The sequence below is a fragment of the Trichoderma aggressivum genome (assembly GCF_033847375.1).
Source record: "Trichoderma aggressivum f. europaeum strain CBS 100526 chromosome Unknown scaffold_002, whole genome shotgun sequence".
NCBI classification, from domain to species: Eukaryota; Fungi; Ascomycota; class Sordariomycetes; order Hypocreales; family Hypocreaceae; genus Trichoderma; species Trichoderma aggressivum.
This window is the reverse complement of record NW_026946368.1, coordinates 1,232,872-1,256,071: the sequence shown is the minus strand read 5'-3', so window position 1 is coordinate 1,256,071 and position 23,200 is coordinate 1,232,872. Positions and strand designations below refer to the sequence as shown.

The 23,200-nt window shown below is 49.9% G+C and overlaps 9 protein-coding genes across 9 annotated transcripts; 4 read left to right on the top strand and 5 right to left on the bottom strand.

The window, feature by feature from the left end:
* Positions 1–157: 157 nt before the first annotated feature.
* On the bottom strand, positions 158–2,988 carry Triagg1_745 (chitin synthase I; the record flags this gene model as incomplete). The annotated part of the gene is made up of 3 exons (XM_062894586.1): positions 158–881; positions 941–2,754; positions 2,824–2,988. The coding sequence occupies 3 exons, from the start codon at positions 2,986–2,988 to the stop codon at positions 158–160; spliced, it is 2,703 nt and encodes a 900-aa protein (XP_062759969.1).
* Positions 2,989–6,456: 3,468 nt separating this feature from the next.
* Triagg1_744 (uncharacterized protein) lies at positions 6,457–8,079 on the bottom strand (the record flags this gene model as incomplete). Its single annotated transcript, XM_062894575.1, has 6 exons — positions 6,457–6,599; positions 6,785–7,092; positions 7,155–7,460; positions 7,518–7,746; positions 7,855–7,976; positions 8,030–8,079. 6 exons carry the CDS (start codon positions 8,077–8,079, stop codon positions 6,457–6,459), a joined length of 1,158 nt encoding a protein of 385 aa, XP_062759968.1.
* Positions 8,080–9,576: 1,497 nt separating this feature from the next.
* Triagg1_743 (uncharacterized protein) lies at positions 9,577–10,389 on the top strand (the record flags this gene model as incomplete). Its single annotated transcript, XM_062894563.1, has 4 exons — positions 9,577–9,646; positions 9,691–9,722; positions 10,026–10,089; positions 10,142–10,389. The coding sequence occupies 4 exons, from the start codon at positions 9,577–9,579 to the stop codon at positions 10,387–10,389; spliced, it is 414 nt and encodes a 137-aa protein (XP_062759967.1).
* Positions 10,390–11,458: 1,069 nt separating this feature from the next.
* Positions 11,459–12,565, top strand: Triagg1_742 (uncharacterized protein; the record flags this gene model as incomplete). Its single annotated transcript, XM_062894552.1, has 2 exons — positions 11,459–11,626; positions 11,681–12,565. The coding sequence occupies 2 exons, from the start codon at positions 11,459–11,461 to the stop codon at positions 12,563–12,565; spliced, it is 1,053 nt and encodes a 350-aa protein (XP_062759966.1).
* Positions 12,566–12,929: 364 nt separating this feature from the next.
* Positions 12,930–14,544, bottom strand: Triagg1_741 (uncharacterized protein; the record flags this gene model as incomplete). Its single annotated transcript, XM_062894541.1, has 3 exons — positions 12,930–13,114; positions 13,176–14,360; positions 14,418–14,544. 3 exons carry the CDS (start codon positions 14,542–14,544, stop codon positions 12,930–12,932), a joined length of 1,497 nt encoding a protein of 498 aa, XP_062759965.1.
* Positions 14,545–16,498: 1,954 nt separating this feature from the next.
* Triagg1_740 (uncharacterized protein) lies at positions 16,499–18,928 on the top strand (the record flags this gene model as incomplete). Its single annotated transcript, XM_062894530.1, has 6 exons — positions 16,499–16,561; positions 16,685–16,820; positions 16,874–16,982; positions 17,044–18,407; positions 18,462–18,689; positions 18,747–18,928. 6 exons carry the CDS (start codon positions 16,499–16,501, stop codon positions 18,926–18,928), a joined length of 2,082 nt encoding a protein of 693 aa, XP_062759964.1.
* A 317-nt stretch (positions 18,929–19,245) lies between these two features.
* Positions 19,246–19,688, bottom strand: Triagg1_739 (uncharacterized protein; the record flags this gene model as incomplete). The annotated part of the gene is made up of 2 exons (XM_062894519.1): positions 19,246–19,479; positions 19,536–19,688. 2 exons carry the CDS (start codon positions 19,686–19,688, stop codon positions 19,246–19,248), a joined length of 387 nt encoding a protein of 128 aa, XP_062759963.1.
* Positions 19,689–20,397: 709 nt separating this feature from the next.
* Triagg1_738 (uncharacterized protein) lies at positions 20,398–21,926 on the top strand (the record flags this gene model as incomplete). The annotated part of the gene is made up of 3 exons (XM_062894508.1): positions 20,398–20,475; positions 20,675–21,130; positions 21,198–21,926. The coding sequence occupies 3 exons, from the start codon at positions 20,398–20,400 to the stop codon at positions 21,924–21,926; spliced, it is 1,263 nt and encodes a 420-aa protein (XP_062759962.1).
* A 285-nt stretch (positions 21,927–22,211) lies between these two features.
* On the bottom strand, positions 22,212–23,108 carry Triagg1_737 (uncharacterized protein; the record flags this gene model as incomplete). The annotated part of the gene is made up of 2 exons (XM_062894497.1): positions 22,212–22,816; positions 23,033–23,108. The coding sequence occupies 2 exons, from the start codon at positions 23,106–23,108 to the stop codon at positions 22,212–22,214; spliced, it is 681 nt and encodes a 226-aa protein (XP_062759961.1).
* Positions 23,109–23,200: the final 92 nt, after the last annotated feature.

Sequence of the window (23,200 nt, the reverse complement as noted above, 5' to 3'; positions counted from 1 at the left end):
ATCTTCAGTTCGCCCCATCCACTTTGGAGAAAATATAAAAAGGGGGTATAATCCAGAAATTTAAATAACACAATACAGACTTTCTCTCATGACCACTTTAACATCATATAACTCTTTTTTTTTTTCACTTCATCTCTTTCTTACTTCTCCTTTTTCTTTAGACACCTCTAAAGAGTCTGACAATGAGGAACCACATAGCTCCAAGGAACTTGAAACTACTCAACGCGGCGACACTCCACAGAACAACAGCCATGTAAATGTTGGACCGCTCCGTCTGCTGTGCTTCCTGATCGTCTGAATTACCAGGCGTGATCCTCTCCAGACCGGCCGAGCTCAAAACAACGGCCGCAAGCGCAAAGTTTGTAATCATCCAGATGAGCACGACACCAGTACGCACACCTCGGTAGTAGTCCATCTGCTTCTCCTGCAGCTGCGCCGGCGTGGGATCCTTCTTTTCTTCCTTGAATTTCACGCTAAACACTGCGACTTCTCGCTGGTACTGTGCGTTCAAGTCACCCTCGTCGGGAAGGTCCGTCTTGCCCTCGCCGTCTTTGGTGTTGACGGACGGCAGCTTCTCTACCTTGTCGTCACCCTTTGTACCCCAAGACACGTCGTGGGTGTTGCAAAAGGCGTAGACGTTGAGAACGTTGGTAAAGGTTGGCGTGAGAAGCATATACTGAAGGAAAGAAGTAATCATGTGCCACGGGTCGAACATGAGGAGGGATGCAATGAGCCAGATACCGTAGGTCGACATGACGGAAACGATGAGCGTGTAGAAAACCTGATTCTTAAACAACTGGCTAATGTTGAATCCGTCTCCGTCGTTGAGATCCGCGATGATGGCCTTGACGGCGATGAAGATGGCCGCAAACATCAAGTAGCTAAAAGGAAACGCGTTAGAACAAGAACACGGAAGACAAGATGAGAGGTCCCAGCTTACATCATAATAATTGCCCAGAACCAGACCATGGCCGAATAAAGCTTACCAGACCCTGCCGGCCGATTGCCCAAAGACAAGACAAAGCAGGTGATGAGGATAACGCCATAGAGCCATTCAAACACAACGCCCAAGATTTCACCCGTCTTGCCCAAAAGGCTGTCCGAGCCCAAACTTGTCGTCAGAATCTTGAAAACCAAAAAGAAGTTGCCAATCGCAAACCAAGCGAAGATCATGTTGACGGTGTTGAAGACAAACTCGACGAAGAATGCCATCTTTCGGAAGAAGGAATGGTCGGAGCGGAAGAAGTCGTGGAAGTGAGCAATGGCATAAATGGCGGCAAAGAAGGAACCGTTGAGCCAACGGCGTCGCTGGAGAACCAACTCCGTCACCGTGTCGGGCACATCAGTCTCGCCAGTGGCGGACTTGACGTACTGCAGGATCCAATGGCAGTTTCGCTTGGTAACCAGCTCAAAGCAGAGGATACGATCTTCGGCCAGATACATGTTGGACTCGAAGAGACCTGCTTTACCGCCACCGTGGAGCGTTTCACCCAGGAAATACTTTTCGAGAGGGCCTTGGCCGTTCTTGTCGTTCTGCAAGGCGACATATCGATAAGCTGAAAAGGCACCGGGTAACACGGAAATGAAACCAAAAGCCGATTCCAGGGGCTTGTCGAGAATATTGCTCATCTTGTATTCAAAGTTCTGTGTCGCGACAAGGGGGTTGATCAAGTTCTTGCCACCAGTGCCCAACATGGCCTTGATCTCACCACAGGCACCTCCGCACATGGGCTCCAAATCAAACGCCTTCCAGAGGTGATAGATGGAGCTACCACCGGGCCTCGTACCGGCGTCAATGAGGACGCAAATGTTGGGGTCCAATACACGGCCAAACGCTTGGAAGAACCACCTGTGAGAGTTGATCTTTTTCCCGTTCTTCTCCTTGAGGCAGAAAAGCAGCTGAACGGGCTGTCGGCGGTGGACGAGCGAGACAACGTCCTTGTTGAGCTGCAAGTGTGTCTGGGTGGTGTACTCGTAAATGTGGGCAGTCACGTCTTTCCCGTTGACCTGCTGCTTGGCGATACCCTCCTGGTAGACTCCGAGACCTGCCAATACGGCTCTTGTTCGAGGATTGATCTTGGCGCGACCATCGCTGACGATGCAGACGACAATCTTTTTCCAAGCGTCCTTGCCCCACGTCTTGCTGTTGGGGCGGTTGCACATGTATTCAATGTTCTTGAAGACACCCACCATGGTTCGCGCAAACAAGACGTCGTCCTCATTGTACATGGTGACGACAATGAAGAGTTCAGTGTGGCGCGGCTTGCTGAAGAGCTTTTGGCGCAGGGTGAAGTTTTCGTCGTAGAAATCCTTGGGGTCACAGGTCGCGGCCGAGTAGCGCATGTGTGTAAACTCGTCACGCTCGCCGTGGGGGTTTTCGCGCAGCATCACCGGAGGCACTGGACAGTCAAGCACCAGGTTGCCGCGATACAGGAGCACCTGCTTTACCGTTTTCCACCTTTTGATACCACCGGTCGGCGTGACTGGCCGAGTATCTTGATATTGATTGAGGGGAAGCTCGGTATTCTGGTGGGAGAGCATCGGCCGCTGGTCGTCATAATCGTAGCCCTGCTGTTCATAGCCTGGCTGATCGTAGCCTGGCTGGTCGCTATATTGGTGCTGGTCATAGCCTGGGCCGTCTTGCGGGTGTGGCTCATAGGGGGCGTTGTAATAGGCATCGTGATGGGCCTCTGGGTTTATTGAGTAATCCGCGGGGTGCTGGCTGTTGTTGTAGGACAGAGTATCGACAGAGTGCTAGAGGGATCCGGTTAGAATCAACAGCTCTCCAATTGCTTCTGGGAAAGGATTCCATCTGGCACTTACAGCGGGGTTGATGTGTAGCTGATCGCTCGGGCTGGCTAGTCGCCCAATATCAGGCATCTGAGGATTCTGAGGATGATGGCCATACGGATTGTCTTCGAGCTGGTATCCTTGCTGAAGCGGATGCCCAGGCGAAGGAGTCCTGTACGGGTTGCCCCGGGGATCCATGTGTTGACCGTCTTCGAAGTCGTGGTCTGCGAGTAGAAGTCGTTAGATTGCGGTGAGAGGAGAGGATCGATGAAGCAACGCAGAGGTAGCAAAAGATGGAGGAGGAGGAGGAAGATGGTTAGAAACGAGGCGCAACAAAGCGCGCTACGGGCCCTATCTGTATACGTATACGAGCCACGGGTAGGACCGCAGCGCAGGGAACGTGGGGAGAGGCTAGCCCAGAAGGTCGAGCATCGCAATGATGAAGATGTCGCAACAGGGAGCATTGCGTCGGAGGGACGATGTGGGCAAAAGTGGGTGTTCGAGATTAAGCGGGCAGGGGGGGTGAAGCCAAGGGCCGTCAGAAGGGGAAACTGGAGATTGCAAGCACATACCTAGGCGATTATACGACATGGTTTTGGTCGGTGTGATTTGATGGGATGAGGATGGCGCAACGGTCAATGGCGAGTGGTTGGTGGAAGAGAGTCGACGGCGATATGGCGCGTCGTGTGTTAGCAAGTCGGTTCAAGGGCGAGCGTTCTTTGTTCCCTCCACGTTGCCCCTGGTGGCGCCTGGAATGAGTGGCCGGGGAAAGTGAGGCGTGAATGTATTTTTGGAGTCGCCTCAGCTTCTGCTTCTGCTTCTAGTACTGTACTCGTACGGCAGACGAAGGCCGCCAAGTGCCGCCAACACACAAGATCCTAGTGTTGTGCGAAGCGGGATTGCGGCGCAGCAGCGGCTTTTGCGTCTTCGTCTGATGATGCGGCTCGATACTAACAACTGCAGAGCGCGAGACAACGAGAGAGAACGAGACACGCAGGGGGCCTGTGCGCACCCGGAACGGTTCTCGGCTAGGCGATCAAAGACAGTTGAGTTGAGTCGTCGAGGCAGTTCGCCAATGGCAGCTTTGGAGCATCAATGCAAGGTACTCGGGATTGTTTTTTTCTCTCGCGCGGTTCGCAGGCTGGGTATGCCGACGATCGCAACTCCGATTTGGTGTGATGAATATCAACAGTCCGCGCCTAAAATCCAGTGGTGTACAGTAGCAGGATGTTTCCCGATTGCTGATCGCACACGTACAGGGGACGGAACAGCTCGAGTTCAAAGGGGACGAAGGGATGCGGGAAAAGATCAAACGGCGGTTTCAAAGTGATGAAGTAGCAGTTTCACTGAAGCTTCTCGCAGACCAGCCCCCTGGCACTCCATCCGCCAGATGACCCTTGGACCAGCTGTCGGTTTCAGAGGCGCTAGTGGGGGGTTTTAGTGCCTTGTAGGGGCTTGGGGAGGCAGACTCCAGGGCGGTATAGCGAATTCTACTGGCTGGCAGCACCCCACCAAGGGCTTCATTGGCCATTTTGACTGTCTTGGCGACGGGAAGCAGTGACGTCGATAAGAATGGAAGAAAGATGGGCCACTGGGATTAGACGAGAAGAGGAGATGGAGGTGAGCACAGTTGGGGAGTTGAGGCGAGTTCAGGGGGAGAGATACAGGTATCTTGTGCGACATGGAACGTAAATCTGAGGTATTACAGTCGTGTAATACAATGTTGGTTCTTTTACTATCTACATGCATGGATTAGTATCAAAAGACACCCGACAGCACTTTCCACCCAATCTCTCCGCTCCCCCTGCTTGGTATCTCGTCCACCAGATAATACACAAGGTACGGTAAGCGGCATTATTATTCATGAAATCATGCATTCATCTCTTCCATCCAACGCATTGCATTGCGCGATATCGCCTCGAGCGCTGAATCCAGCCCATCCTGGAAACTTCCGAAATCGACGACAAGCCTGCTATACGAGCAGCATGAATCCGTACCTACACGCCACATTACAAAGAAATCTCCAAAAATAACCACAGCACCTTCGAAAAGGATGCCCACCAACTCTCAACTTTTCTACGCCAAGGCACACACCTCACAAATCAACGACCAGCCTAATGAGCTCAGCCTCGCCAACTCTATTCGTCACCCGCCAATCACCGACTCTCACGGCGGGGAGAGCTGAGCTCAGCAGAGCCTCCAAGCCTCTCCCATCGCGCGGCCTCGTCGTCACAGCTGATGCGTCTAGTCGACTCGCTAGATGGGAGCCAATCTGGGACAAGTCTATTTTTTTTTTTCTTCTCTCTCCATCTCCATTGATAAGGATCTGCATCTAGACTTTACAACGGTCCACGGCTAAGTCATGAGTTGCAAATGGCGGACAGGATGCATTGATGTATTTACAGGATACCTACATTCCGCCGTGGTACAACTCATTAGTGGATGAACATGAACCCTCCGTGTGGCTTGAATCGAGACCCACTTGACTTTGGCGGCGCATCATGTTGCTCAACTCGAACTGCACAGGTACATGTAGGGCAACTGTACCCGAGATAGACGTCGCCCGTCTCCACGATATACGAGCCATCAACCAGATTGACCTCTTTTTTTCCCCATCTCTGCTCTGCAGCCAATGCGGGGCATCGAAACACTGCCTCGCGGGGCGTCAGCCAACGCTCAGGTACAATCACACGTACTAAACAGCACAACCCCGTCGGAGTTCTTCCCGCCGGCAAGGGTGTCTGCAGCTACTGTACGAGGCTCGGTTTAATTAGAGCAGGCAAATGTGACAAGTGCCGAGAATGAATTGCAGTGCCCAGTAGTTGGCTGGCTGATGTATGTATTTGAGAAGCCAAAGCTCATCAAGAGCCATGTATTTGGAATAACCACCACAGACACATTTGGCTATTCCACATACCAACCCTTCGATTCGAGTTGCGCCAATCATGGGTCTGCAGAAAATAAGTTACCTTAATAATCATATTCTCCGTGCCGTCAGCAACGTCCATTGAATCCTGCGGCCAGACATCCTAAAGCCCCCCAGCCATGGTCTCTCGGTAGAAAGATGCGCTCGTCTTACAGTCGATGTACTCATGAGAGATGCCGCGCACATACAAGTCGTGATTAAGGACCTTTTAGTAATTGCTAAGTTTGAGTCGCCAAATGCGTTCTACTCAAGCTGCGGTACGGTCCAGTCTGACATGCTACTATAGTCATACATCATCATCCGCGGTAATAAGCAACCGAGAGCATCAAAGATTGCCGAGAGGTCTGTGTGGAGGCTGCAGCTGGCCTAAAACTTCGTCATACTTTGTCATAGGTAGATTGAAGCTCGTTCCAAATGGCAATTAAAGTGCTCGAGACCAAATTGTGTGGAGTGGACCGACACCAAAGGCTGGGTAGTTGGGTAACGAAGTATGGCCAGTCGCGCCTACATCGTAGATGAGGCTCGTGAGTTGTACGTTTCGTACGAGACCGTTAAACAATAAACGGTATTGGGTAAACAGAGACGGTAATGACGAGTATGGTGCCCGCATAGTCCCATCTCGAAAAGCGAGTACCAGCCTGAATTCCATCCTACCCAACTGCACCTCGTTGTCTGGGGAATTCCGCTCATATCTCTCCATCGTCTTGACCTTACCAGTGTGCCTTTTTGGACAAGACAAATCAGATATCAATGGGTTGCACCCAAATCTCCAAGATGAAATCCAAAATGACAAAGTCCGAGGATGGGGCACAACAAAATGGCCCGGAACTGAGAAGAACGGCTGTTTTGGCTTTGGGGTCAGGGCGGCGATCTCCAGCATGATCTAGTCGCAAATTCGTTTCAATTGGCTTTTTAGAAGTGCGTATTCGAGCTCAAGAAGCGCTGCCTTGATTTTGCACATCACTTATTCTTTTCACCGAGTTGAGGTGACTTAGGAACCTTTCTGCTTTGGCTCATTAGAATACATGTATGCATCCGCACAGCAAAAGGGGCGAGAAAACGGCCTACCTCCAAGTTTCCAGCGATTTGAGAATTCTGCCAAGGAATTTCTCAGGGTCCAAATATCCTCTCTCGCTAAACCTTCCGCGCGAAGCTCGTCCAAGTGAGCGGCAGCACCATATAAGCAGCAAAGTCCAAGGAAGCACGGCCTGCTGTTGTTAGACCAGCCGTGCGCCTGTACCCATTCGGCTTCGTCACGACATGTGTCCATGATCATGTTATGTATGCTGTTAAATGTCAAGACTGCTCTGAGAACGTTGAAGTTGTCGATCGACATCCTATAATAATTTTGCTTGCGATACAGCATGATTAAAGCACTTGGCGTTAGTTAGCATAGGCCTTTGCCAGATAGAAGAGTACCAGTTCCCGTATCACGAACCTAAGTGCCATAGCAACCGTTTCACAGAGAGGGAATTTGCCTCCTTCTGTGGTACGAATAAAGTCGGCAATTTCATTGCATACGGCCGTTTCTACCGCTTCATACTTTTCTGCATCGGGTCCATTGATATTCTTTAGCATGTCGCCGAGGCGGAGAACGTGCTCTGCTCGTGCTAACAGGTTGCGGATAGCATCCTGGCTGTAGAGGTCCGACTTTGTTGCCTGAAAGATGCCAGAGTTTGGCGGAATATGGCTCGCTTCTAGCAAATATGGCAGGCAATGGTCGATGTTGGAGAGAACAATAGTCCTATAGAAAGAGTTAATATCACGGCCCAGGCGATTCTTGTCGGAATTGATAGTCTACCTATCCAGTAGAATTATCCCACTCCAGCAGAGGTCCAATTCTAAGTGATCGTAAAGGCTATGGTCCGCTCCCATCCTAGGTCCTGCTGTCACATAGTCGTCGATGCTGAGACGGCGAATAAGACCGATACATATTGTCAATGTCTCATATGCCTCTTTGGTCATACCATGGCCGCATGCATATGCCGTCAGGATAATGCCACATTGTAGCAAAGTGCGCGCAGGAATATCTGTAGATGACTGTAGAATGACAAATAGCTGTCGTAAAGTGCGATATAAAACGTTTTGGGTCGGTTGAGGTTGGTTTCTGCAAGGGCTCTCGGTGAATGTATGCATACAAAGGAGCAACAAGGCAAATGCGTCATGGTTACCTGCCTCGTCCAGATTGAAACGTGCTGCTTCGTCGTAAACGGCTTCTCTGTCTAGAATAGGTAGCCAGTAATGGGCCAGATCAAAGTATCTGGTTACAACATCCGTTACGCTGATGCCGCTATGGTCAAAGATGTCTCTCACGACGTGATAAAGCGTCGGTTGAGAGTAGCCGCCTTGGACGTATGAGTCATGCTTTGAGCAAGCTGCCCAGAGTAAATCGCGTTCGCCATGGGGAGATAGGTGGAAGCTGCAGGGCCGGGAACAAGGCATTAGCATATGACTCGTGCTACTCGACACTGGCACAAGTCCGCGAACGGCACCATTGTCTTTGGTAGGATAAACGCATCGAATTGCCTTCCTAACAGCCATGGTATTAGTATGCTGCCTGTCTTCACAAACGCGAAGTCGAGGTTGGCAGATACCCACGTGGAGCATCGAGAGCATTGGGGGATGATTCTGTCGCAGCGCTGCTTTTGGCGGCGGCAATTCAAGCATGTCCCTGGCGCAACGGTCCCATTGGTAGCAACTTGTGCTTCGAGTTGACTGCTGCTCGAAGGCAGAGCCACATGTTCAGTCATTTTGCCGCTGATGAAATGGATCTATACCCGGATCTGACGTAGTTTGAAGACGGGGATAGAGTGCTTGACGGAGCGATTGAGGCCACCACTGAGAAGCCAACACTTCACTCTGTTGGTGGAATCGAAGAGGAAGAGAGGGACAGTGCATGTATACAAGTATGCGGTCGGCCGACCCTTGTCGATTGTCTATGTTAGTTGATGCTGTGGATGCTGCGGGCCGGAGGGACGAGGCGCGAAAAGCTCCAGTCTATCGACGGATGATTAATATTTCTCGGATAGCGGAAAGGCGTCGTCTCGAGCTAGTCTGACGCGGGTTGTACTACAGTGTAGCGCAAACTGTACCGCGAGAGCTCGGGCGGTCACGGCCGCCGGCCGATGATCCGAAATATGGAGGTTCTGAATTGCTTCAAGCGACTTGACATCTTAGTAGTATACATGTACCAAACTACAGCTCTGTTTCAACGTTAATGTCACCAATTATGAAGATTGAAACATGTGACAGGCCATCATTCAATTGCTTCTAGAACCAAGTAGAATATGTGCATTCTCTTCGTTATGGAACTGAATAAGTGAAAGGACTACATGGACCCAGCCTCGACTCAGCGGCCACCTAGTCTTGTCAATTCAATAACCTCCTTTACATGTTTTGTAACCTCACTACTCTGAGATACATGTGAAATGACTCAATTTGCCACAGTAATCACGTATGATCCGCGCCAAACGTATATGTCTATCAATATGAAATCAAAGCTTCATGACAACTAGCTACTTTGCGGAAGTGCGTACGATACGCGTTATCTTTCAATTCCAGGGTACCCTCGGAGCTGCAAATATTACTTGTCCGAATGGTACGCGTATATTTATTGACTCATGCAATACAATATACCACAACATGGATCTAATTGGGATTCAAACATAGTGCCAAGCACAACTTCGCCACCACAACTCAACTCCATCACGGCTATACGACTCAAGGGCGGAACCCACCTACGCCTTACTATCGCAATGTTCGAAGACACTTGTGGGAAAATATGATGCGAATCCTTCCGTATCTGCACTGCTTATTACGTGTGAATCCTCGGGCGGACTATCGCGGACCAATGCGGACCAATGCGCATAGTCCCACGATGGCTCGCACAAGGCTCCGAGTTTCCCCGTGTCCGAATCCATATTACGCCGTGTAACTACATTCACATACCTGATCTATACAACTACCAGTTCCAGATGCCCAAGTACCCGAGCTCTGGGAAATGGACGTATGAGTATATATATCACTCGTCGACCTGTATTAGAGCTTGAATCATAGCTGTCAATCATCTATTCAAACTATCCAAAACAAGATGTCTCTTACAGGAAGTTGCTTGTGTGGAGAGGTGGCTTATACCAGTGGCAGTTAGTTTTCTTCACACAATAACATGACATCTCTTTTACTATAATCTCTAATGCGAGTGGTTCAACAGGCCCAGCGACGCTCACAGCTCTCTGCCACTGCTCAGACTGTCAGAAGGTAGACAACCAAGACACAACTCCATTCGAATATCATCATTAATATTTCATAGTCGACTGGCTCAACATACACCGCGAATGCTGTAGTCCCCGAAGCGTCCTTCAAGGTTACCAAAGGTGAGCTCTTTTACTTATTGAGAATCACAGCGCGGGCTCTAATTGGTTTTAGGCGAGCCCAAGTTTTACGACACTATCGGTGACTCTGGAAAGAAGAACAGACACTTTTTCTGTGGCAATTGCGGGTCGCCACTGTTCAACAAGCTGGATGTCATGCCCGGGGAGGTTATCATTAAGAGCGGCGGGCTGGACAACGGAGCAGCCGACCTGAAGACGGTGGGTGTTGAGTTTTTCTGTGAGCAGAGGTTGAGCTTTGTTCCCCCAGCAGAGGGAGCGAAGCAACTTCCTCGTTTTGGTTAGGCAATGAACAACGCAGCAGTTTACGACTATGTTATACGGCGATGTGGTTTATTAAAGAGATAGAAATAGAGTCCTCATATGCACAAATCCGGCAGCCCTAAAGAGAGCAAACTTTCGATAGAATGCAAAACAAGGTTAGCCAAAGTTGAAGTTTACACCATGTTACTTGGATTCGTCCGGCAGACATCAAAGCAAAAAGTATCTTCAAATTAACATCAACATCTTCATCGACGAATTGAACTGGTCCTTTTTGGATACATAACTAAACAACTCAACAGGCGTAAACGGGCTAACAGCGAGCCCGTTAACGGTCTGACTTGGGCGAATTGGTTATAAATATATTCCCATGACTTAGCCATTAGAAGCAACCGAGCAGGCTTCGTCCCAATACACTATCACCATGACAGTGTCCGTGTAATCAACGACAGACTGTGTACGCCGCTTGAAGAGCAGGGGTCGGCCGACCCCGTCTAGCTTCCGCTCCGCATTTGGCGTTTCGTGCTGACAGGGGTCGGCCGACGCTTCGGCATGGGGCGAGCCAATGAAGCTCTAACCTCCAGATTCAATATTTCAAAGAGTCGTTAAAGATGATCGATTTCTTCAGTTTCTTGAAACCAACAAGGAATTAAGTTTGAATTTTTTACAATTCGGACTGGGTAAGCAGCCTCTTTTAGACAAGTCTGAGACAAAAAAGCTCCCCCTTGCTTGCTTCAACTGCCGGTAACTAACACTGTCTGGACTGTTAGGCATGGCGAACTTGAGGTTGGACAATTCAGTCTAAATGTAGAAGAGGCAGCTACTTAATCTTCATTAATAATGAAGAAAGCCGCTTTGTCATCCCCAAGTTGTTCTTGAGGTAGCGCTTCGAGGTTTCGACGATGGTGTGATTATCCACTCAGATTTATGATTCCAAACATCTTGTCTCTTCCGCGAATATAAATACACTCGACGACCGCTAATGCATGTCATTCCACCACATCAGCAACAATTCAAGATAACTAAAGATAACTCAAGCAAACAAAATCCCCTTCTTGTTTTTACATCTCTCTATACTCTACCATTCATCACAATGTCTCTCCCCACCACTTCACGAGCATGGTCCGTCCGCGACACCCACAACGACTTCGATGGTCTTGTTCTGAAAGAGAACGTTCCTCTTCCGAAGCTCGGCGAGCGTGATGTGTTGATTCAGATTGAAGCTGTCTCTCTCAACTACAGAGATCTGGCCATCCCAAGAGTAAGTAGACAAACAAGCCTTTGGCACCATCTACAAAGCTAACTCCTTTACAAGGGACTCTACCCGTTTCCCATGAAGACACCTGTTGTTCCTGGCTCCGACAGTGCCGGCATCGTTCTTGCCGTTGGACCCAAGGTTACCAGGGTGTCAAAGGGTGACCGAGTGTGCACACTCTTCAACGAACACCACCAGACGAGCCCCATTACTCCTGAGGCTGTTGGAAGTGGCCTCGGCGGTGCGGTTGACGGCACACTGCGCGACTACGGCGTCTTTGGCGAGCACTGTCTTGTCAAGGCCCCATCCTCTCTCAACGCCGTTGAAGCTAGCACTCTGACATGCGCTCCCCTCACCGCATGGAACGCCTTGTACGGACTGCAGTCAAAGGCAATCAAGGCCGGCGATTGGGTCTTGACACAGGGCACTGGTGGCGTCAGTCTTGCAGCTATTCAGTTTGCCGTTGCTGCCGGTGCAACTGTCGTCTCTACGACCTCCACAAGTGACAAGGCCGACGCCTTGAAGAAGCTGGGAGCTTCCCACGTTATCAACTACAAGGAGACCGCCAACTGGGGCGAGGCTGCCCGAGCTTTGACTCCTGGAGGCTTGGGATTTGACCATATTCTCGAAATTGGCGGTGCCGCAAGCATCGCTCAGTCGCTCAAGGCCATTAAGCTGGAGGGTGTTATTACCATCATTGGTTTCCTTACTTCGTCGGACAAGCAACCCCCTCTGATGGATGCTCTCAACCACCTCTGCATTGTCCGTGGGATTTTCGTCGGCTCTCGTCAGCAGTTTGAGGAGATGAACCGGGCGATTGATACTGCAAAGATTCGCCCCGTGGTCGACTCTAACCTCTTTTCTTTTGAGGACATCAAGAAGGCTTACCAGTACCAGTGGGAGAGCAAGCACTTTGGAAAGGTTGTTATCCAGGTTGGAAACTGAAAGTTACCACGTAGGGCTATTTTTAGTATTAGTATGCAATATCTAGCAATATGTCACTTTTATAATGGCATATTTCAAAGCGATGTCTCTTTAACAGCGATGATGTATGTTGGTTATCATGTATAGTATTCATGTTTTTGCAGAATCAATACACAAAAGGTTTCTGTAGAAAGTGAAAAGTCATGTAACATGAGCTGTAGCTGTCAATTAAAGTAGACCTCGAGAGTGCCGTGAAAAGGAAGAACTACTAGGTAGAAGAGCTTCTCTATTGAAGACCGTTACCTGAACGTATTCAGAGTCTATCCCTGTCAACCTCCGTGTGATTCATTACGCTTTAAGAATCATGATATCATCACTCTTAAAGTTACAACTTAGACCTCAATGAGCTTAGCCATCCATTTGACTTGTTCACCTTGCGTGCATAGGGATGCTTGAGACCAGGCACCATCAAGTCCAGGGTGCTAGTATTCACAAAGTCTGGATGCGCATCTCTCATCAAATCCGTCATACCACATAGGCGCATAGCGGATTCAATTTCGTCTTTGAGAACTACAAAAGTCATCAGTATCGTAGTAAACTCATGCCGAGGGAGAGAATTGGTACAACTTACTCCATGCCACACGCTCTACTCCTTCTTGGCCGTAGCCCAAAGAGTAGAGGAATGGTCTGCCCAACCCAACAGCAGATGCGCCTAGACAAATAGCCTTGACAATATCCGAGCCTCGTCGAAACCCGCCGTCAATCAAAACTTCAAGCTGGCTGAATATCTCTGGACAATTCTTCTGCAACTCCAGCAAGACAAGAATGGTCGGGGGCGCAGTGTCAACAGCACGACCGCCATGGTTACTTATCACGATGCCTTGAACCCCCATTTTCGCGGCCATGATGGCGTCCGCTGCGGTTTGGATGCCCTTGACGACAATTGGCAACTCAGTGATGCTTCGCAGCCATTTCAAATCGTCCCAGCTAAACGTCGGATCGATAAACGACGAGACTTGACGTGCCATGCCGGCGCCTTTATTGTCGCCAGCCAAAATTTCGGGAGTTAAACCAATTCCAGCTACTTGCAACTGCTCCTTTGACTTTACACGCTCGTCATCTTCCCGCTTAGGAATGACGGGGACGTCTACAGTCACGAGAATGGCCTTTACTTTGCCGGTAGCCTCGATTGTGCGGATATCGGTCTCAGATTTTGATCGATCTTTGTTGACGTACAGCTGGAAGAATGCCTGGTGTTTTGTCTCCTGCAGGATTTCCAGGTGGGTATATGATGATGGTGTCGCAAAGCAATGCACAATGCCGGTCTTACCAGCGCCTCGAGCCAAAGTCAGCTCACCCTCAGCACCACCGGCTCGCGCAGCTCCAGTAGGCGAGATGAAGACGGGCATTTCAAGGTCGCATCCGAAGAGATTTGTCCGTGTCGTCACGCTGACTACATTGCGCAAAACTTTGGGGCGCAGCCAGATCTGTCGAAGCAGGGAGCTGTTGGCGTCTCTTGTGATGTTGTCATTAGAGGCTCCTTTGATGTAGGCCCACGACTTGTCCGACAGCGTCGCATGTGCCGCCTTTTCGAAATCATCCATGTTGAAAATCTCGTCAAGAGCTGGCTTCTCGGACGGTGCAGTCGAAGCAGGCTGCTTTGTAGCCTGATTGGCGGCTTTCCAGTCTTCTGTTATCGTCGATGTGTCCAACGATCCAACATGGCCTTTTGCTCCCAGAGTCTCCTTGATTAATGAAGGCGAGTGCACTCTGCTATACTCCTCTGTAGCGTCCATTCCAGCAAATTTGTGTATAACTGACAGCACATGAGTACATAACATGACGGACAATTACTCTGTGAGATCGAACTTACTCTCTGGCCCGCCGGGATGCTCCGGGGCGAATTCCGTCATGTCGTACACCTCGCCATCAACGACGATCCACGTATCGTCTCGCTTATTGTGCTGGGCAACTTCCTGTGTTGAGACCTTTCCTGTCATGGCGTCTTGTTCTGCGAATCAGATGAGAGTTATCAAGGAATTTTGTCCAAAGAAAGATGAGCGTCTCAATGCCGAGTCGGTGTGCAAGTAAATGAAGACGTGTGTTCAATGTTCCAATGTTCAATGTTTTACCCTCCCCGCAGTCAACATTTATACTAGAGGCAAAGGTGCTTAGGGTGGGGTAGACCACAAGTATCACGTCTGTCCTCCGTAGATGGAATGAAATGATACGATAAGTAAATGGAATGGACATGAATCAGGGGCTGCAGTAGATTATGTAGACAAACTTCTAGGTGGCATATTCATGCCGACATCGCATATAACGCCTTGGAACAGGATTAGCAAGACCCGAATTGATTGCCGAATGGTCGAGAAATAAGAGGGAATAGCGTGTCGCTGGTGATGCGATCAAGCTGCATCCGAGATATGCGATTACAATACTCTACGCATGATTGGTCAAACCAAGCATCGATTTAACACGGAATTTGTCTTGGACATTTCATTTTAAGCGAAAGATGGGGGATGATTATTTAGTATCTGCATAGCATGAGGACCTAGGTCATGTAGACATTGGCTACAAGTACGCAATAGCTTCAACAGCCAGTCCTCATTTTGTGCAAAACCCTCCACTCGGTCTAAAGCCGACCGACTCTTGCCGTATAGCTTTGCCGAGTGGATTCGTGCTAGTCGGTGACACTATCTAGTTTAGAGAAGCTGGGGAAGTGTCATGAAAACGCCGAGCCGTATTATGTTGACTGCTAGGCTAGTTTCCGACGGATGAATCCCTGTAGCCGGCGGATAACGAGCAAACCTGAGTGGTCAAGGTGAAGCAATATGAGAAGATGTGTATATTGGAACTTAGGTAGGATGCAAGAACTCTGATCTTTATGGTACTCGTAGTGACATATGCTATACTCGAACGCCTTCGTCAAATATTTGTGTAGCGTTGGTTTGCGGCATAACTGACCCAATATAGGTAGATGCGTGGTTGATGAGTTGAACAAATCTAGCGACCTCGATTTCATCAGCATACCATTCTCCTACAACTGGCAAGTAAAGGCATTCACTCGACATACTGTTATTATATGCAATTTAAAATCCAGTTTACGGGATATTCCTCTACGTTCGCCAAAAACAGAATTACCCCAGCCGTCCTATAAAAAGAGAGGTGGTAATGTCGCGTCTCCCTCCAGTTGCAGAAGCTATTGGTTGTATTCCAATTGACGCATAACTTCGACGATACTTGCACTCTAAACTTGCCATTTATTATAATAGAAATATGGAGGCAGTTAATAGTCTGCTTACTGCCTTCTCCCCTTGGAGACATGAATATTTGAGATCGGATAGACGCATGGAAGCTTGGCACAAGTCGCTGGAATAACGCAAGCAACTATATCAAGCAGCAAATAATTTCAAATTTCTATGATTCGTATGACTTGGTACGATGCTTTTTTTCCTCCTTTGGTGTATTCGCTCAGGTCTTGATCATCACAGAGCAAAATTTCTTCAGCCAACACAAGGCAGCTGTGCGAGCAGAAATCTCCTCTCCATGCAAGATCCTCCATCCAAGTCTGGGGAACATCAATGTTCATCTCTTTCGATGCGAATTTTGCAGGTGCCTTATCGGTTTGCAAAGCAATGAGTATCTGCAGCCGATAAGAAGCGCTGCTGCAGCTCTTCTCGGGAGCTTTGGCACCTGCTCAGCGCTGGATAGGGGGCAGGCTGCCCCCTGTGTGCCTGAGGTACTGAATTTCATCCGATCTCTCGCCCGATGATAAAATTAAACAGAAATTCTGAGCCCCCCCTCCTCTTCTCTTTCCATCCCTCTTCATGAATTTTTACACTCTTCCTTCGCAGCTTCCCACACATCTTCTTGATACATCACCCATAACGCTATTCCTCAACTCTTCTCGAAAGTTCATCCCCATCAGCTGCCTGGAGCATCATTTCCAAAATGGCATCATCCATCGACACGATGCATGGTCCAGATCCCGAGGAGATCAAGCAAGCTCTTATGGTAAGATGAACCTGATCAGCCTTCGACGCCTTCCTGACTATCTCATCGCTGTTCTTCAGTCGATGAACGTGAATGCTCGATGAATGAAGAAGAACTGATGTATCTAACCTTTCCCAACTCTAGGCCGAGCTCGGAAGAAGCAGGCAAGATGAGCTTCCATTGAGCAACCAGTCGAAGCGACCAAGCTATCAGCCCATGCGTTCTGGAACGAGCCATATCCCGCAGGCTCGAAAAGATCAGCTTGAGAGCAAATGGGGGAGTAAGTGAACGAAGCCCGATTTTAATCTGATCTCCTAACTAACATATGCATAGAAAAAATCATCGATGAAGAAAGCCAACAAATGGAAGGGCTGGAGCTTGGCAGTAGCCGCCCTTGGGCCAAGATCACAAATCAGTACATGGCACGCCATGCAGTTGAGTCGTAAGTCAAAATACCTTGCATAGAGATTCCATGTTTCATCTGTGCTCACATCTTCTGCTAGTGCACCACCAAGGCTCGCAGTGAGAGCACCCCAAACACGGCCTTTTGCCATTCCCAAGGCTCCCTCGTCTACCAGATCTTCGAAAGGTGTGAGCAATGCTCTCGCGCAGGCATCAACTCATGTCTCTCATCAAACTGCGCCGCGAAATGGACTCCGAGTCAGCTCAGGTTCTAGCAACCAGGGCCAGAATGCCATCTCTACGGGAAGAAATCTCGGCGAGCCCAGGCCGACATCATCTACTCCGCAACACACCGTGGAGCACATCCTGTCTCAAGGCGAATGCATGCTTATTGACGAGAGTGATGACTCATCTGTCTCTGCGAAATTCGTAGCAAAGGTCATTATGCAGCGAAACGAGGGACTGTTCATGCTTATGCCATCTGGCCAACCCCAATCAGTATACAACGTCCTCAGCCTCGGTGTTCCGGTCATTCAAGGACCTTATTGTATCATTTATGGCGCAAGGAATGAGCGCCTGCACAAGGTGAAGCTCCGAACTACATCTGCTGCAGAAAGTTTTCAGTATTTACTGAAAACCCTCCAACAATCTGCTCGGCAGTTTTGTGAGCCGAGACCTGCGTCTCCCAAACCCGCCCCAATTGTCGCTGCTTCAAAGGAAGAAGCAGCTAATCCTCTTCCAACTCCCTCGAAAACAGCCTCGAAAGCACCAGAGGATGTTCCAGAGATCTCTGATGGGGATAAAAGAGCCGCTCTACAAACGCCACAATCAACCGAAGCACCATTGCAACAAGATTCCGAAAGAAGCCTTCTTAACTTGGAGGACGAACCTCAACCGCAACTATCACTGACCATAGATGCCGCCGCAGACCACATGCAGCGCATTGTTACCCAAATATTATCAGAAATCACTGCAACTGGAGTCAATGTTCCTGAAAAGGGCGTTGAGGAAATCGAATCGACAGCGATCGCTAATTGGATGGCACAAGGGTTCATGGAATCTGAGACTGGATCCGACGACATGAAAGACGAACTCGTTGATCTTCTTCGACTGCTCGTCCGCATCAAAAGAAAGGTACAGTACAGACATGGTATCAGCGTTGGAAGCAAAGATGTCTCTATCTCAAGCGCAACGTTGCAAGACCTCCAAGAAATTGTCGAAAAGCCAAGCAAGCGCATCAAATACACCACCGCGGATATCAAGGAGCTGGAGACGCATGCTGTATCGCGCCAAGATAAGATCATGGCCTCGGGCCTTCAAGAGATCCAGAGGAAATCACCTAAGCCGGTTGAGTCCAAAGAGAGCTCACCTATTCCAGATGTCTCTATTCCAGATGTCTCTGGTCCAGATGACTCTAAAACGGGTTTGCCTCTTGCAGATGAGCCGAAGAAGAAGATAGATCTGGGTATGGCCAAACATAGAGCTTAGGTAACCTCTGGTTCTGGTCCACAGACGCCAGTTCGCCCTTCTAATTCTGGCGCGAAGGAACCAAGCGTACCCTCGCACTCTTCCTCGAGAGCAGAACTCCCGGATTCTACGGCGAAGGTAACAACTGATGTCTCAAGCCCTGCCCCAGCGACGCCAACCGAACCGTTGAACTCTGCCTCGAAAGCATCAAGTGGAGCCTCGAATTCTGACTTGAAGGCCCCAGGTGGACTTGCCACGTCTCGATGGGCCACCCCAGGCGGTATATCATGCCAGAGAGTAGTAGAGGTGAATGTGATTACTGATCCTGCATCCACAGCCTGGTCAGCTCCAACCACAACGACTGCGGCTGTGGTTGCGAAGAAAGAAGCAACAACTCCTTTCAAGCCTACAGCACCTGTCTTCATCAGCAAGAAGACTGCCCCAAAAGGCTTGAGCTCTTCCAGATGGGCGATGGGCGACATGCCTATCGCAAACAAGGGTGCCTTTGCTAGTTTCTGAGGGCCGGTGTCTGCAGAGACGTGATGGATTGGGAAAAGCTTTTCGAGGTATTATTGAGGGGTTGGTAATCAGTGGCTAATAGTGAGAATTTTTGGGTGTGTGTGATGAATGTTGAAAGGATCAAAATGGATTGCCTATCTATATTGGACCAAGGCTTAGGCACATCTCTAGGATGGTTGATAGAGGTCCATTGAATGTAATGAATAGGGCCGACAAACGGGCTGTGTAGGACTATACGAGATTAACTGCATGTGTGGCCAAAGTTCACCAGCGTGAAGGGGGTGTTGCTGAGTGGCTGTGTTGAGAAAGGGGCTGGTTTAATCGTTTTGTTTCATTTTTTGCCTACATCTTGACTGATACATGGAGAGCAGCTCTCTTGACTCCTCATCCAAGCCACCCTTGTCGCCTTCCAGATCGAGGACCTTTGATACGAGATCGACGACTTGTTGATAGCGGCGGAAGAAGTAGAGCTCTTCTGCCGCATGGATGACTTCCTGGACATGCTGCTTGTTGGCATCCGGCCCCAATGGGAGAGTGAGTGTCTGGTAAATCTGGATAATGGCAGCGGTTAACCTAGGTACTGCTTTATCCAAGGAGTGTGCCTTACATTGCCATTCTCTACCTTGGCATGATATGTGTTTTTTATTGCCTTGAAGTCATCCTCTGACTGGCCGGTACGCTTGGACTTTTTCTCCGCCTTGTCATCTTCTGAGTCGGAGATTTGGATGTTGAAAAGGTCGTTTTCTTCTGTGTCGGACATAATGGGCTGGACGGTGAAGATGGCGATGTCGATGCAGAGATGAGAGCCGGAAAAGTGAAACTTGCGATGGATGGGTCCACCTTTGCGGCAAACCACGCAGCGGATATAAGCTTGCGCTGTCACTGCGTTTTACTTGCAGATTCAAAGTGATTGACGGAATTTGAAACGACGAAACGGGCACAGCCGCGGTGGAGAGGGAGAGTCGGGGGCTTAGGACGTCGCTTGTGATATGATCTGGGGTTTGGATTAGAGTAGGGTAAGGTAGGGTACAGTAGCCTTTGTGATATTGAAGAATGGATGCATGTGAGATTCAAGAGAGTTGCATGGGTCCTTTCCCAGCCACAGAGGCGCTACTAATACTGTAACGTTAGAGGTACTCGTGCAATCCAGGTACAGCAACGGTACAAGTTCAGGTACAGGTACGCAGGCTCGACTTTGTCATCCACGCATCCGGGCGCAGATTCACCGAACCAAGCGCTGCCATTGGACGCTTCCGCAGGCGCTGGTCCCAGGACCTGAGGGGCCCCGGAGCCTATTGGCGCCCACTGGAGTCCCCCCCTTGAGGCTTTGTGCTTGTACCGCACCCAATCCAATGCCAACATTGAACTCTAAGAAAACATGATACCATCCAGCAGATGGCACTTGGCAGCAGGCGATTCGTGTCATCAGCACCAGCAACCAGCGCTCATGCCACCGTCACCGTCACCGCATGGGGTCCCTGAAAAAGCACAAGCACAAGCATTGGTCCGCCGTGGCGCAGCGCAAGAAGAGGACGACGACGGACGGAGTAACTTGGTTCCCAGGCCGGGACGACAGTTCCAAGGTTGCGTTAGCGTCAGATGGAGCTCCAAGCGCCCCTGGCTTTGTTGAAGTTCCGATTGCATTCGGGACGTGATGGATATATCATCATAGCTAGCTGCACCCGGCACCTTTGTCGTCTTTTCTTTGTTCTCCTCTCTGTAGTATTTATTGCTCTCTAGCTATAGCTACCACCATCCCGCCACCATCAGCTCTTCTTCTTCTTCTTCTTCTACATCATCACCATAATAGCATCTTTTGTTCTGTCGAAAATGGCTGACCCAACTGGCCCCCCGCCACACTCGTTTACGGGCATCCTCAAGGACATTGAGCATCAAAATCCGCCCAGGCAAAGCGACGATGCTTCCCTAGCACACGAGGACCGCCACGCACTGTCGGAAAAGGCGTCGTCTCACAGACGGTCAAAGCCGGCGTCCATCGACATCGACAAGACCCAGCCGCAGGACTTTGACGGCGAGCTGTCGACCAACAACGAGCTGCCGTCTGCCAACGTCCAGAAGATGATTGAAGACTACATCGTGCTGGACCGCCATGGCAAGTCCATGACGTTCAAGAGCCTCTACATGGGCAACAACAAGGCTAGACGAGTGCTCGTCATCTTCATCCGGCACTTTTTCTGCGGCGTATGTCTTTCTTTTCTTACTTACTGCTACTCTCCTTTGTGACAGCACGGCTAACACCCAGCTCTAGAACTGCCAGGAATACCTCCGCACCCTGTCCGAACACATCACCCCCGATTCTCTTCTGCGACTCCCCATCAGCACCTTCATCACCGTCGTCGGATGCGGCGACCCCGCCCTGATCGACATGTATGCCAAAGAGACGGGCTGCCAGTTCCCAATATACACGGATCCGACTCGGTCGCTATTCGACGCATTGGGCATGGTCAAGACGCTCAACATGGGAGACAAACCGGCGTATGCAAAGAAGAGCACGTCTAGGGGGATCTTTGACAGCATCGTCCAGGGGCTGAAATATGTGCCCAAGGGCCTGGCGCTGAAATCTGGTGACCATCGGCAGGTGGGCGGCGAGTTTCTCTACGAGCCGTTCCAGGTATCGACGCCAGTTACGACGCCGCAGGTGGAGCAGCATCCCCAGTTTGGAACGTTGGGAGGGCCGGAAAACGGAAACGGCAAGGCGAGAGAAGAGGAGGAGCGGGCCGAGGAGAAGAGGATTACGTGGTGCCACAGGATGAAGTCTACGAGGGACCATGCGGAGATGCCCGAGCTGATGGAGGTGCTGGGCTTGGATAGCCAGGCGCATGTGCCAGCTCCCAAAGACGAAAAGAGATGGGCGGAAGCTACGCGGGAGAGAAAGGGCACGGGTGTCACCATGGTCCCTGAGATGAAGAGGCTTAGCCAAGCGGCTCGCGAAAGTGCTGAGCACTCTCATGAACCCGCGGCGGTTGGGCACAACTAAGTGTTGGCAGTTGGTTGGAGAGCGTTTTGGATATTTGCCTGTTTACACCTTTTTCATTACTTGGAAACACTTCTTGTTGGGATTTTCTTTTCTCTGCTGATTGCATGGACATCATTGTTCCCCTTTCTCTTTGTGACTATTTAGTCTTCTTTTTTTCCCTTCTTCTTTTTGAAGCGAGCTGTCACATATTTGCTCGGCGTACATGTTATTTCAGCCTGGTTGCTACTTTGCTTCTAAAAAGGAAAAAAGTCTGGTTTTTGATCTATGTATATAAATTGCCATATTCTATTCATGCACCCAGCTTCCATCTTCCCGACTCTGAACCAACTCGTGAACCTGCAACCTGCAGTCTATAATCTCCCTCCCATTTACCAAATCGTTCTCCATCGCCCTCCTATCGCCTTCTTCCACAGTCTTCACAATGCCCGCTCGTACATGCCTCTCCCTCAGCCTCTTCCTCGCCACCTCAAAGTCCACCTCGACGAACCACAGCTCATCAAATAACGCCGCGGCATCTCGCCACACGTCCTTGTCTAACGTCAGGTATAGCCCTTCTAAGACAACAATTCGATGGGCCGGTAGGACTGCAATGTCGTCCTCCTTGGGATCCTTCACGGCGTGATCAAACGACGGCGCAAATATCGTTACAGTAGGCGAAATGGGTTCTCTTAAAGCCTGCACGAGAGTGAGATACTTGGGAGCGTCGAAAGTGAATGGGGCGCCGCGACGGGCGTGGGCGGTGGCTGGGTCGGGCATGGCGGAGAGGGCGGCGCGGGTGAGGTGGAAGCCGTCCATGGGGACAAAGGCCGCTGGTGGAGGAGACGAGGGTTCATTTTTGAGGGAGAGGGCGTTGGTTTTGTCTGTGATGGTGTGGGCTAGTGTTGTTTTGCCTGGTGAGTCTGTTAGAGTGAGAGGTTTTGATGCGAGTCTGGGATTTACGTGCCTGAGCCTGGGATGCCGCCTATTCCGATTACTGTATTGAAGAAGCGTTAGTAAATGATGATTATGGCTTTTGAAGCTCTATAAGAACGGTTCAAAGAGCTTTTATATCGATGCCGTGATGCCTTATAAGAAGAAGCTGGTATACAGATGTGTGGCTGGCTTACACAGGCGTTTGTCCTGAGGTGTTTCCTGGAACCTCTTCCAGACCTTGTCCAGCAATTTCTGCACTTGAGGCTCCATGTTATCTCCCCAAACTCATCTATCTGGAGTTGTGAAATGTCGGAAGCTTTTCACGGCTTCCGCTTGAAGTTGAAAGCTCTTCGTTTTGCTGC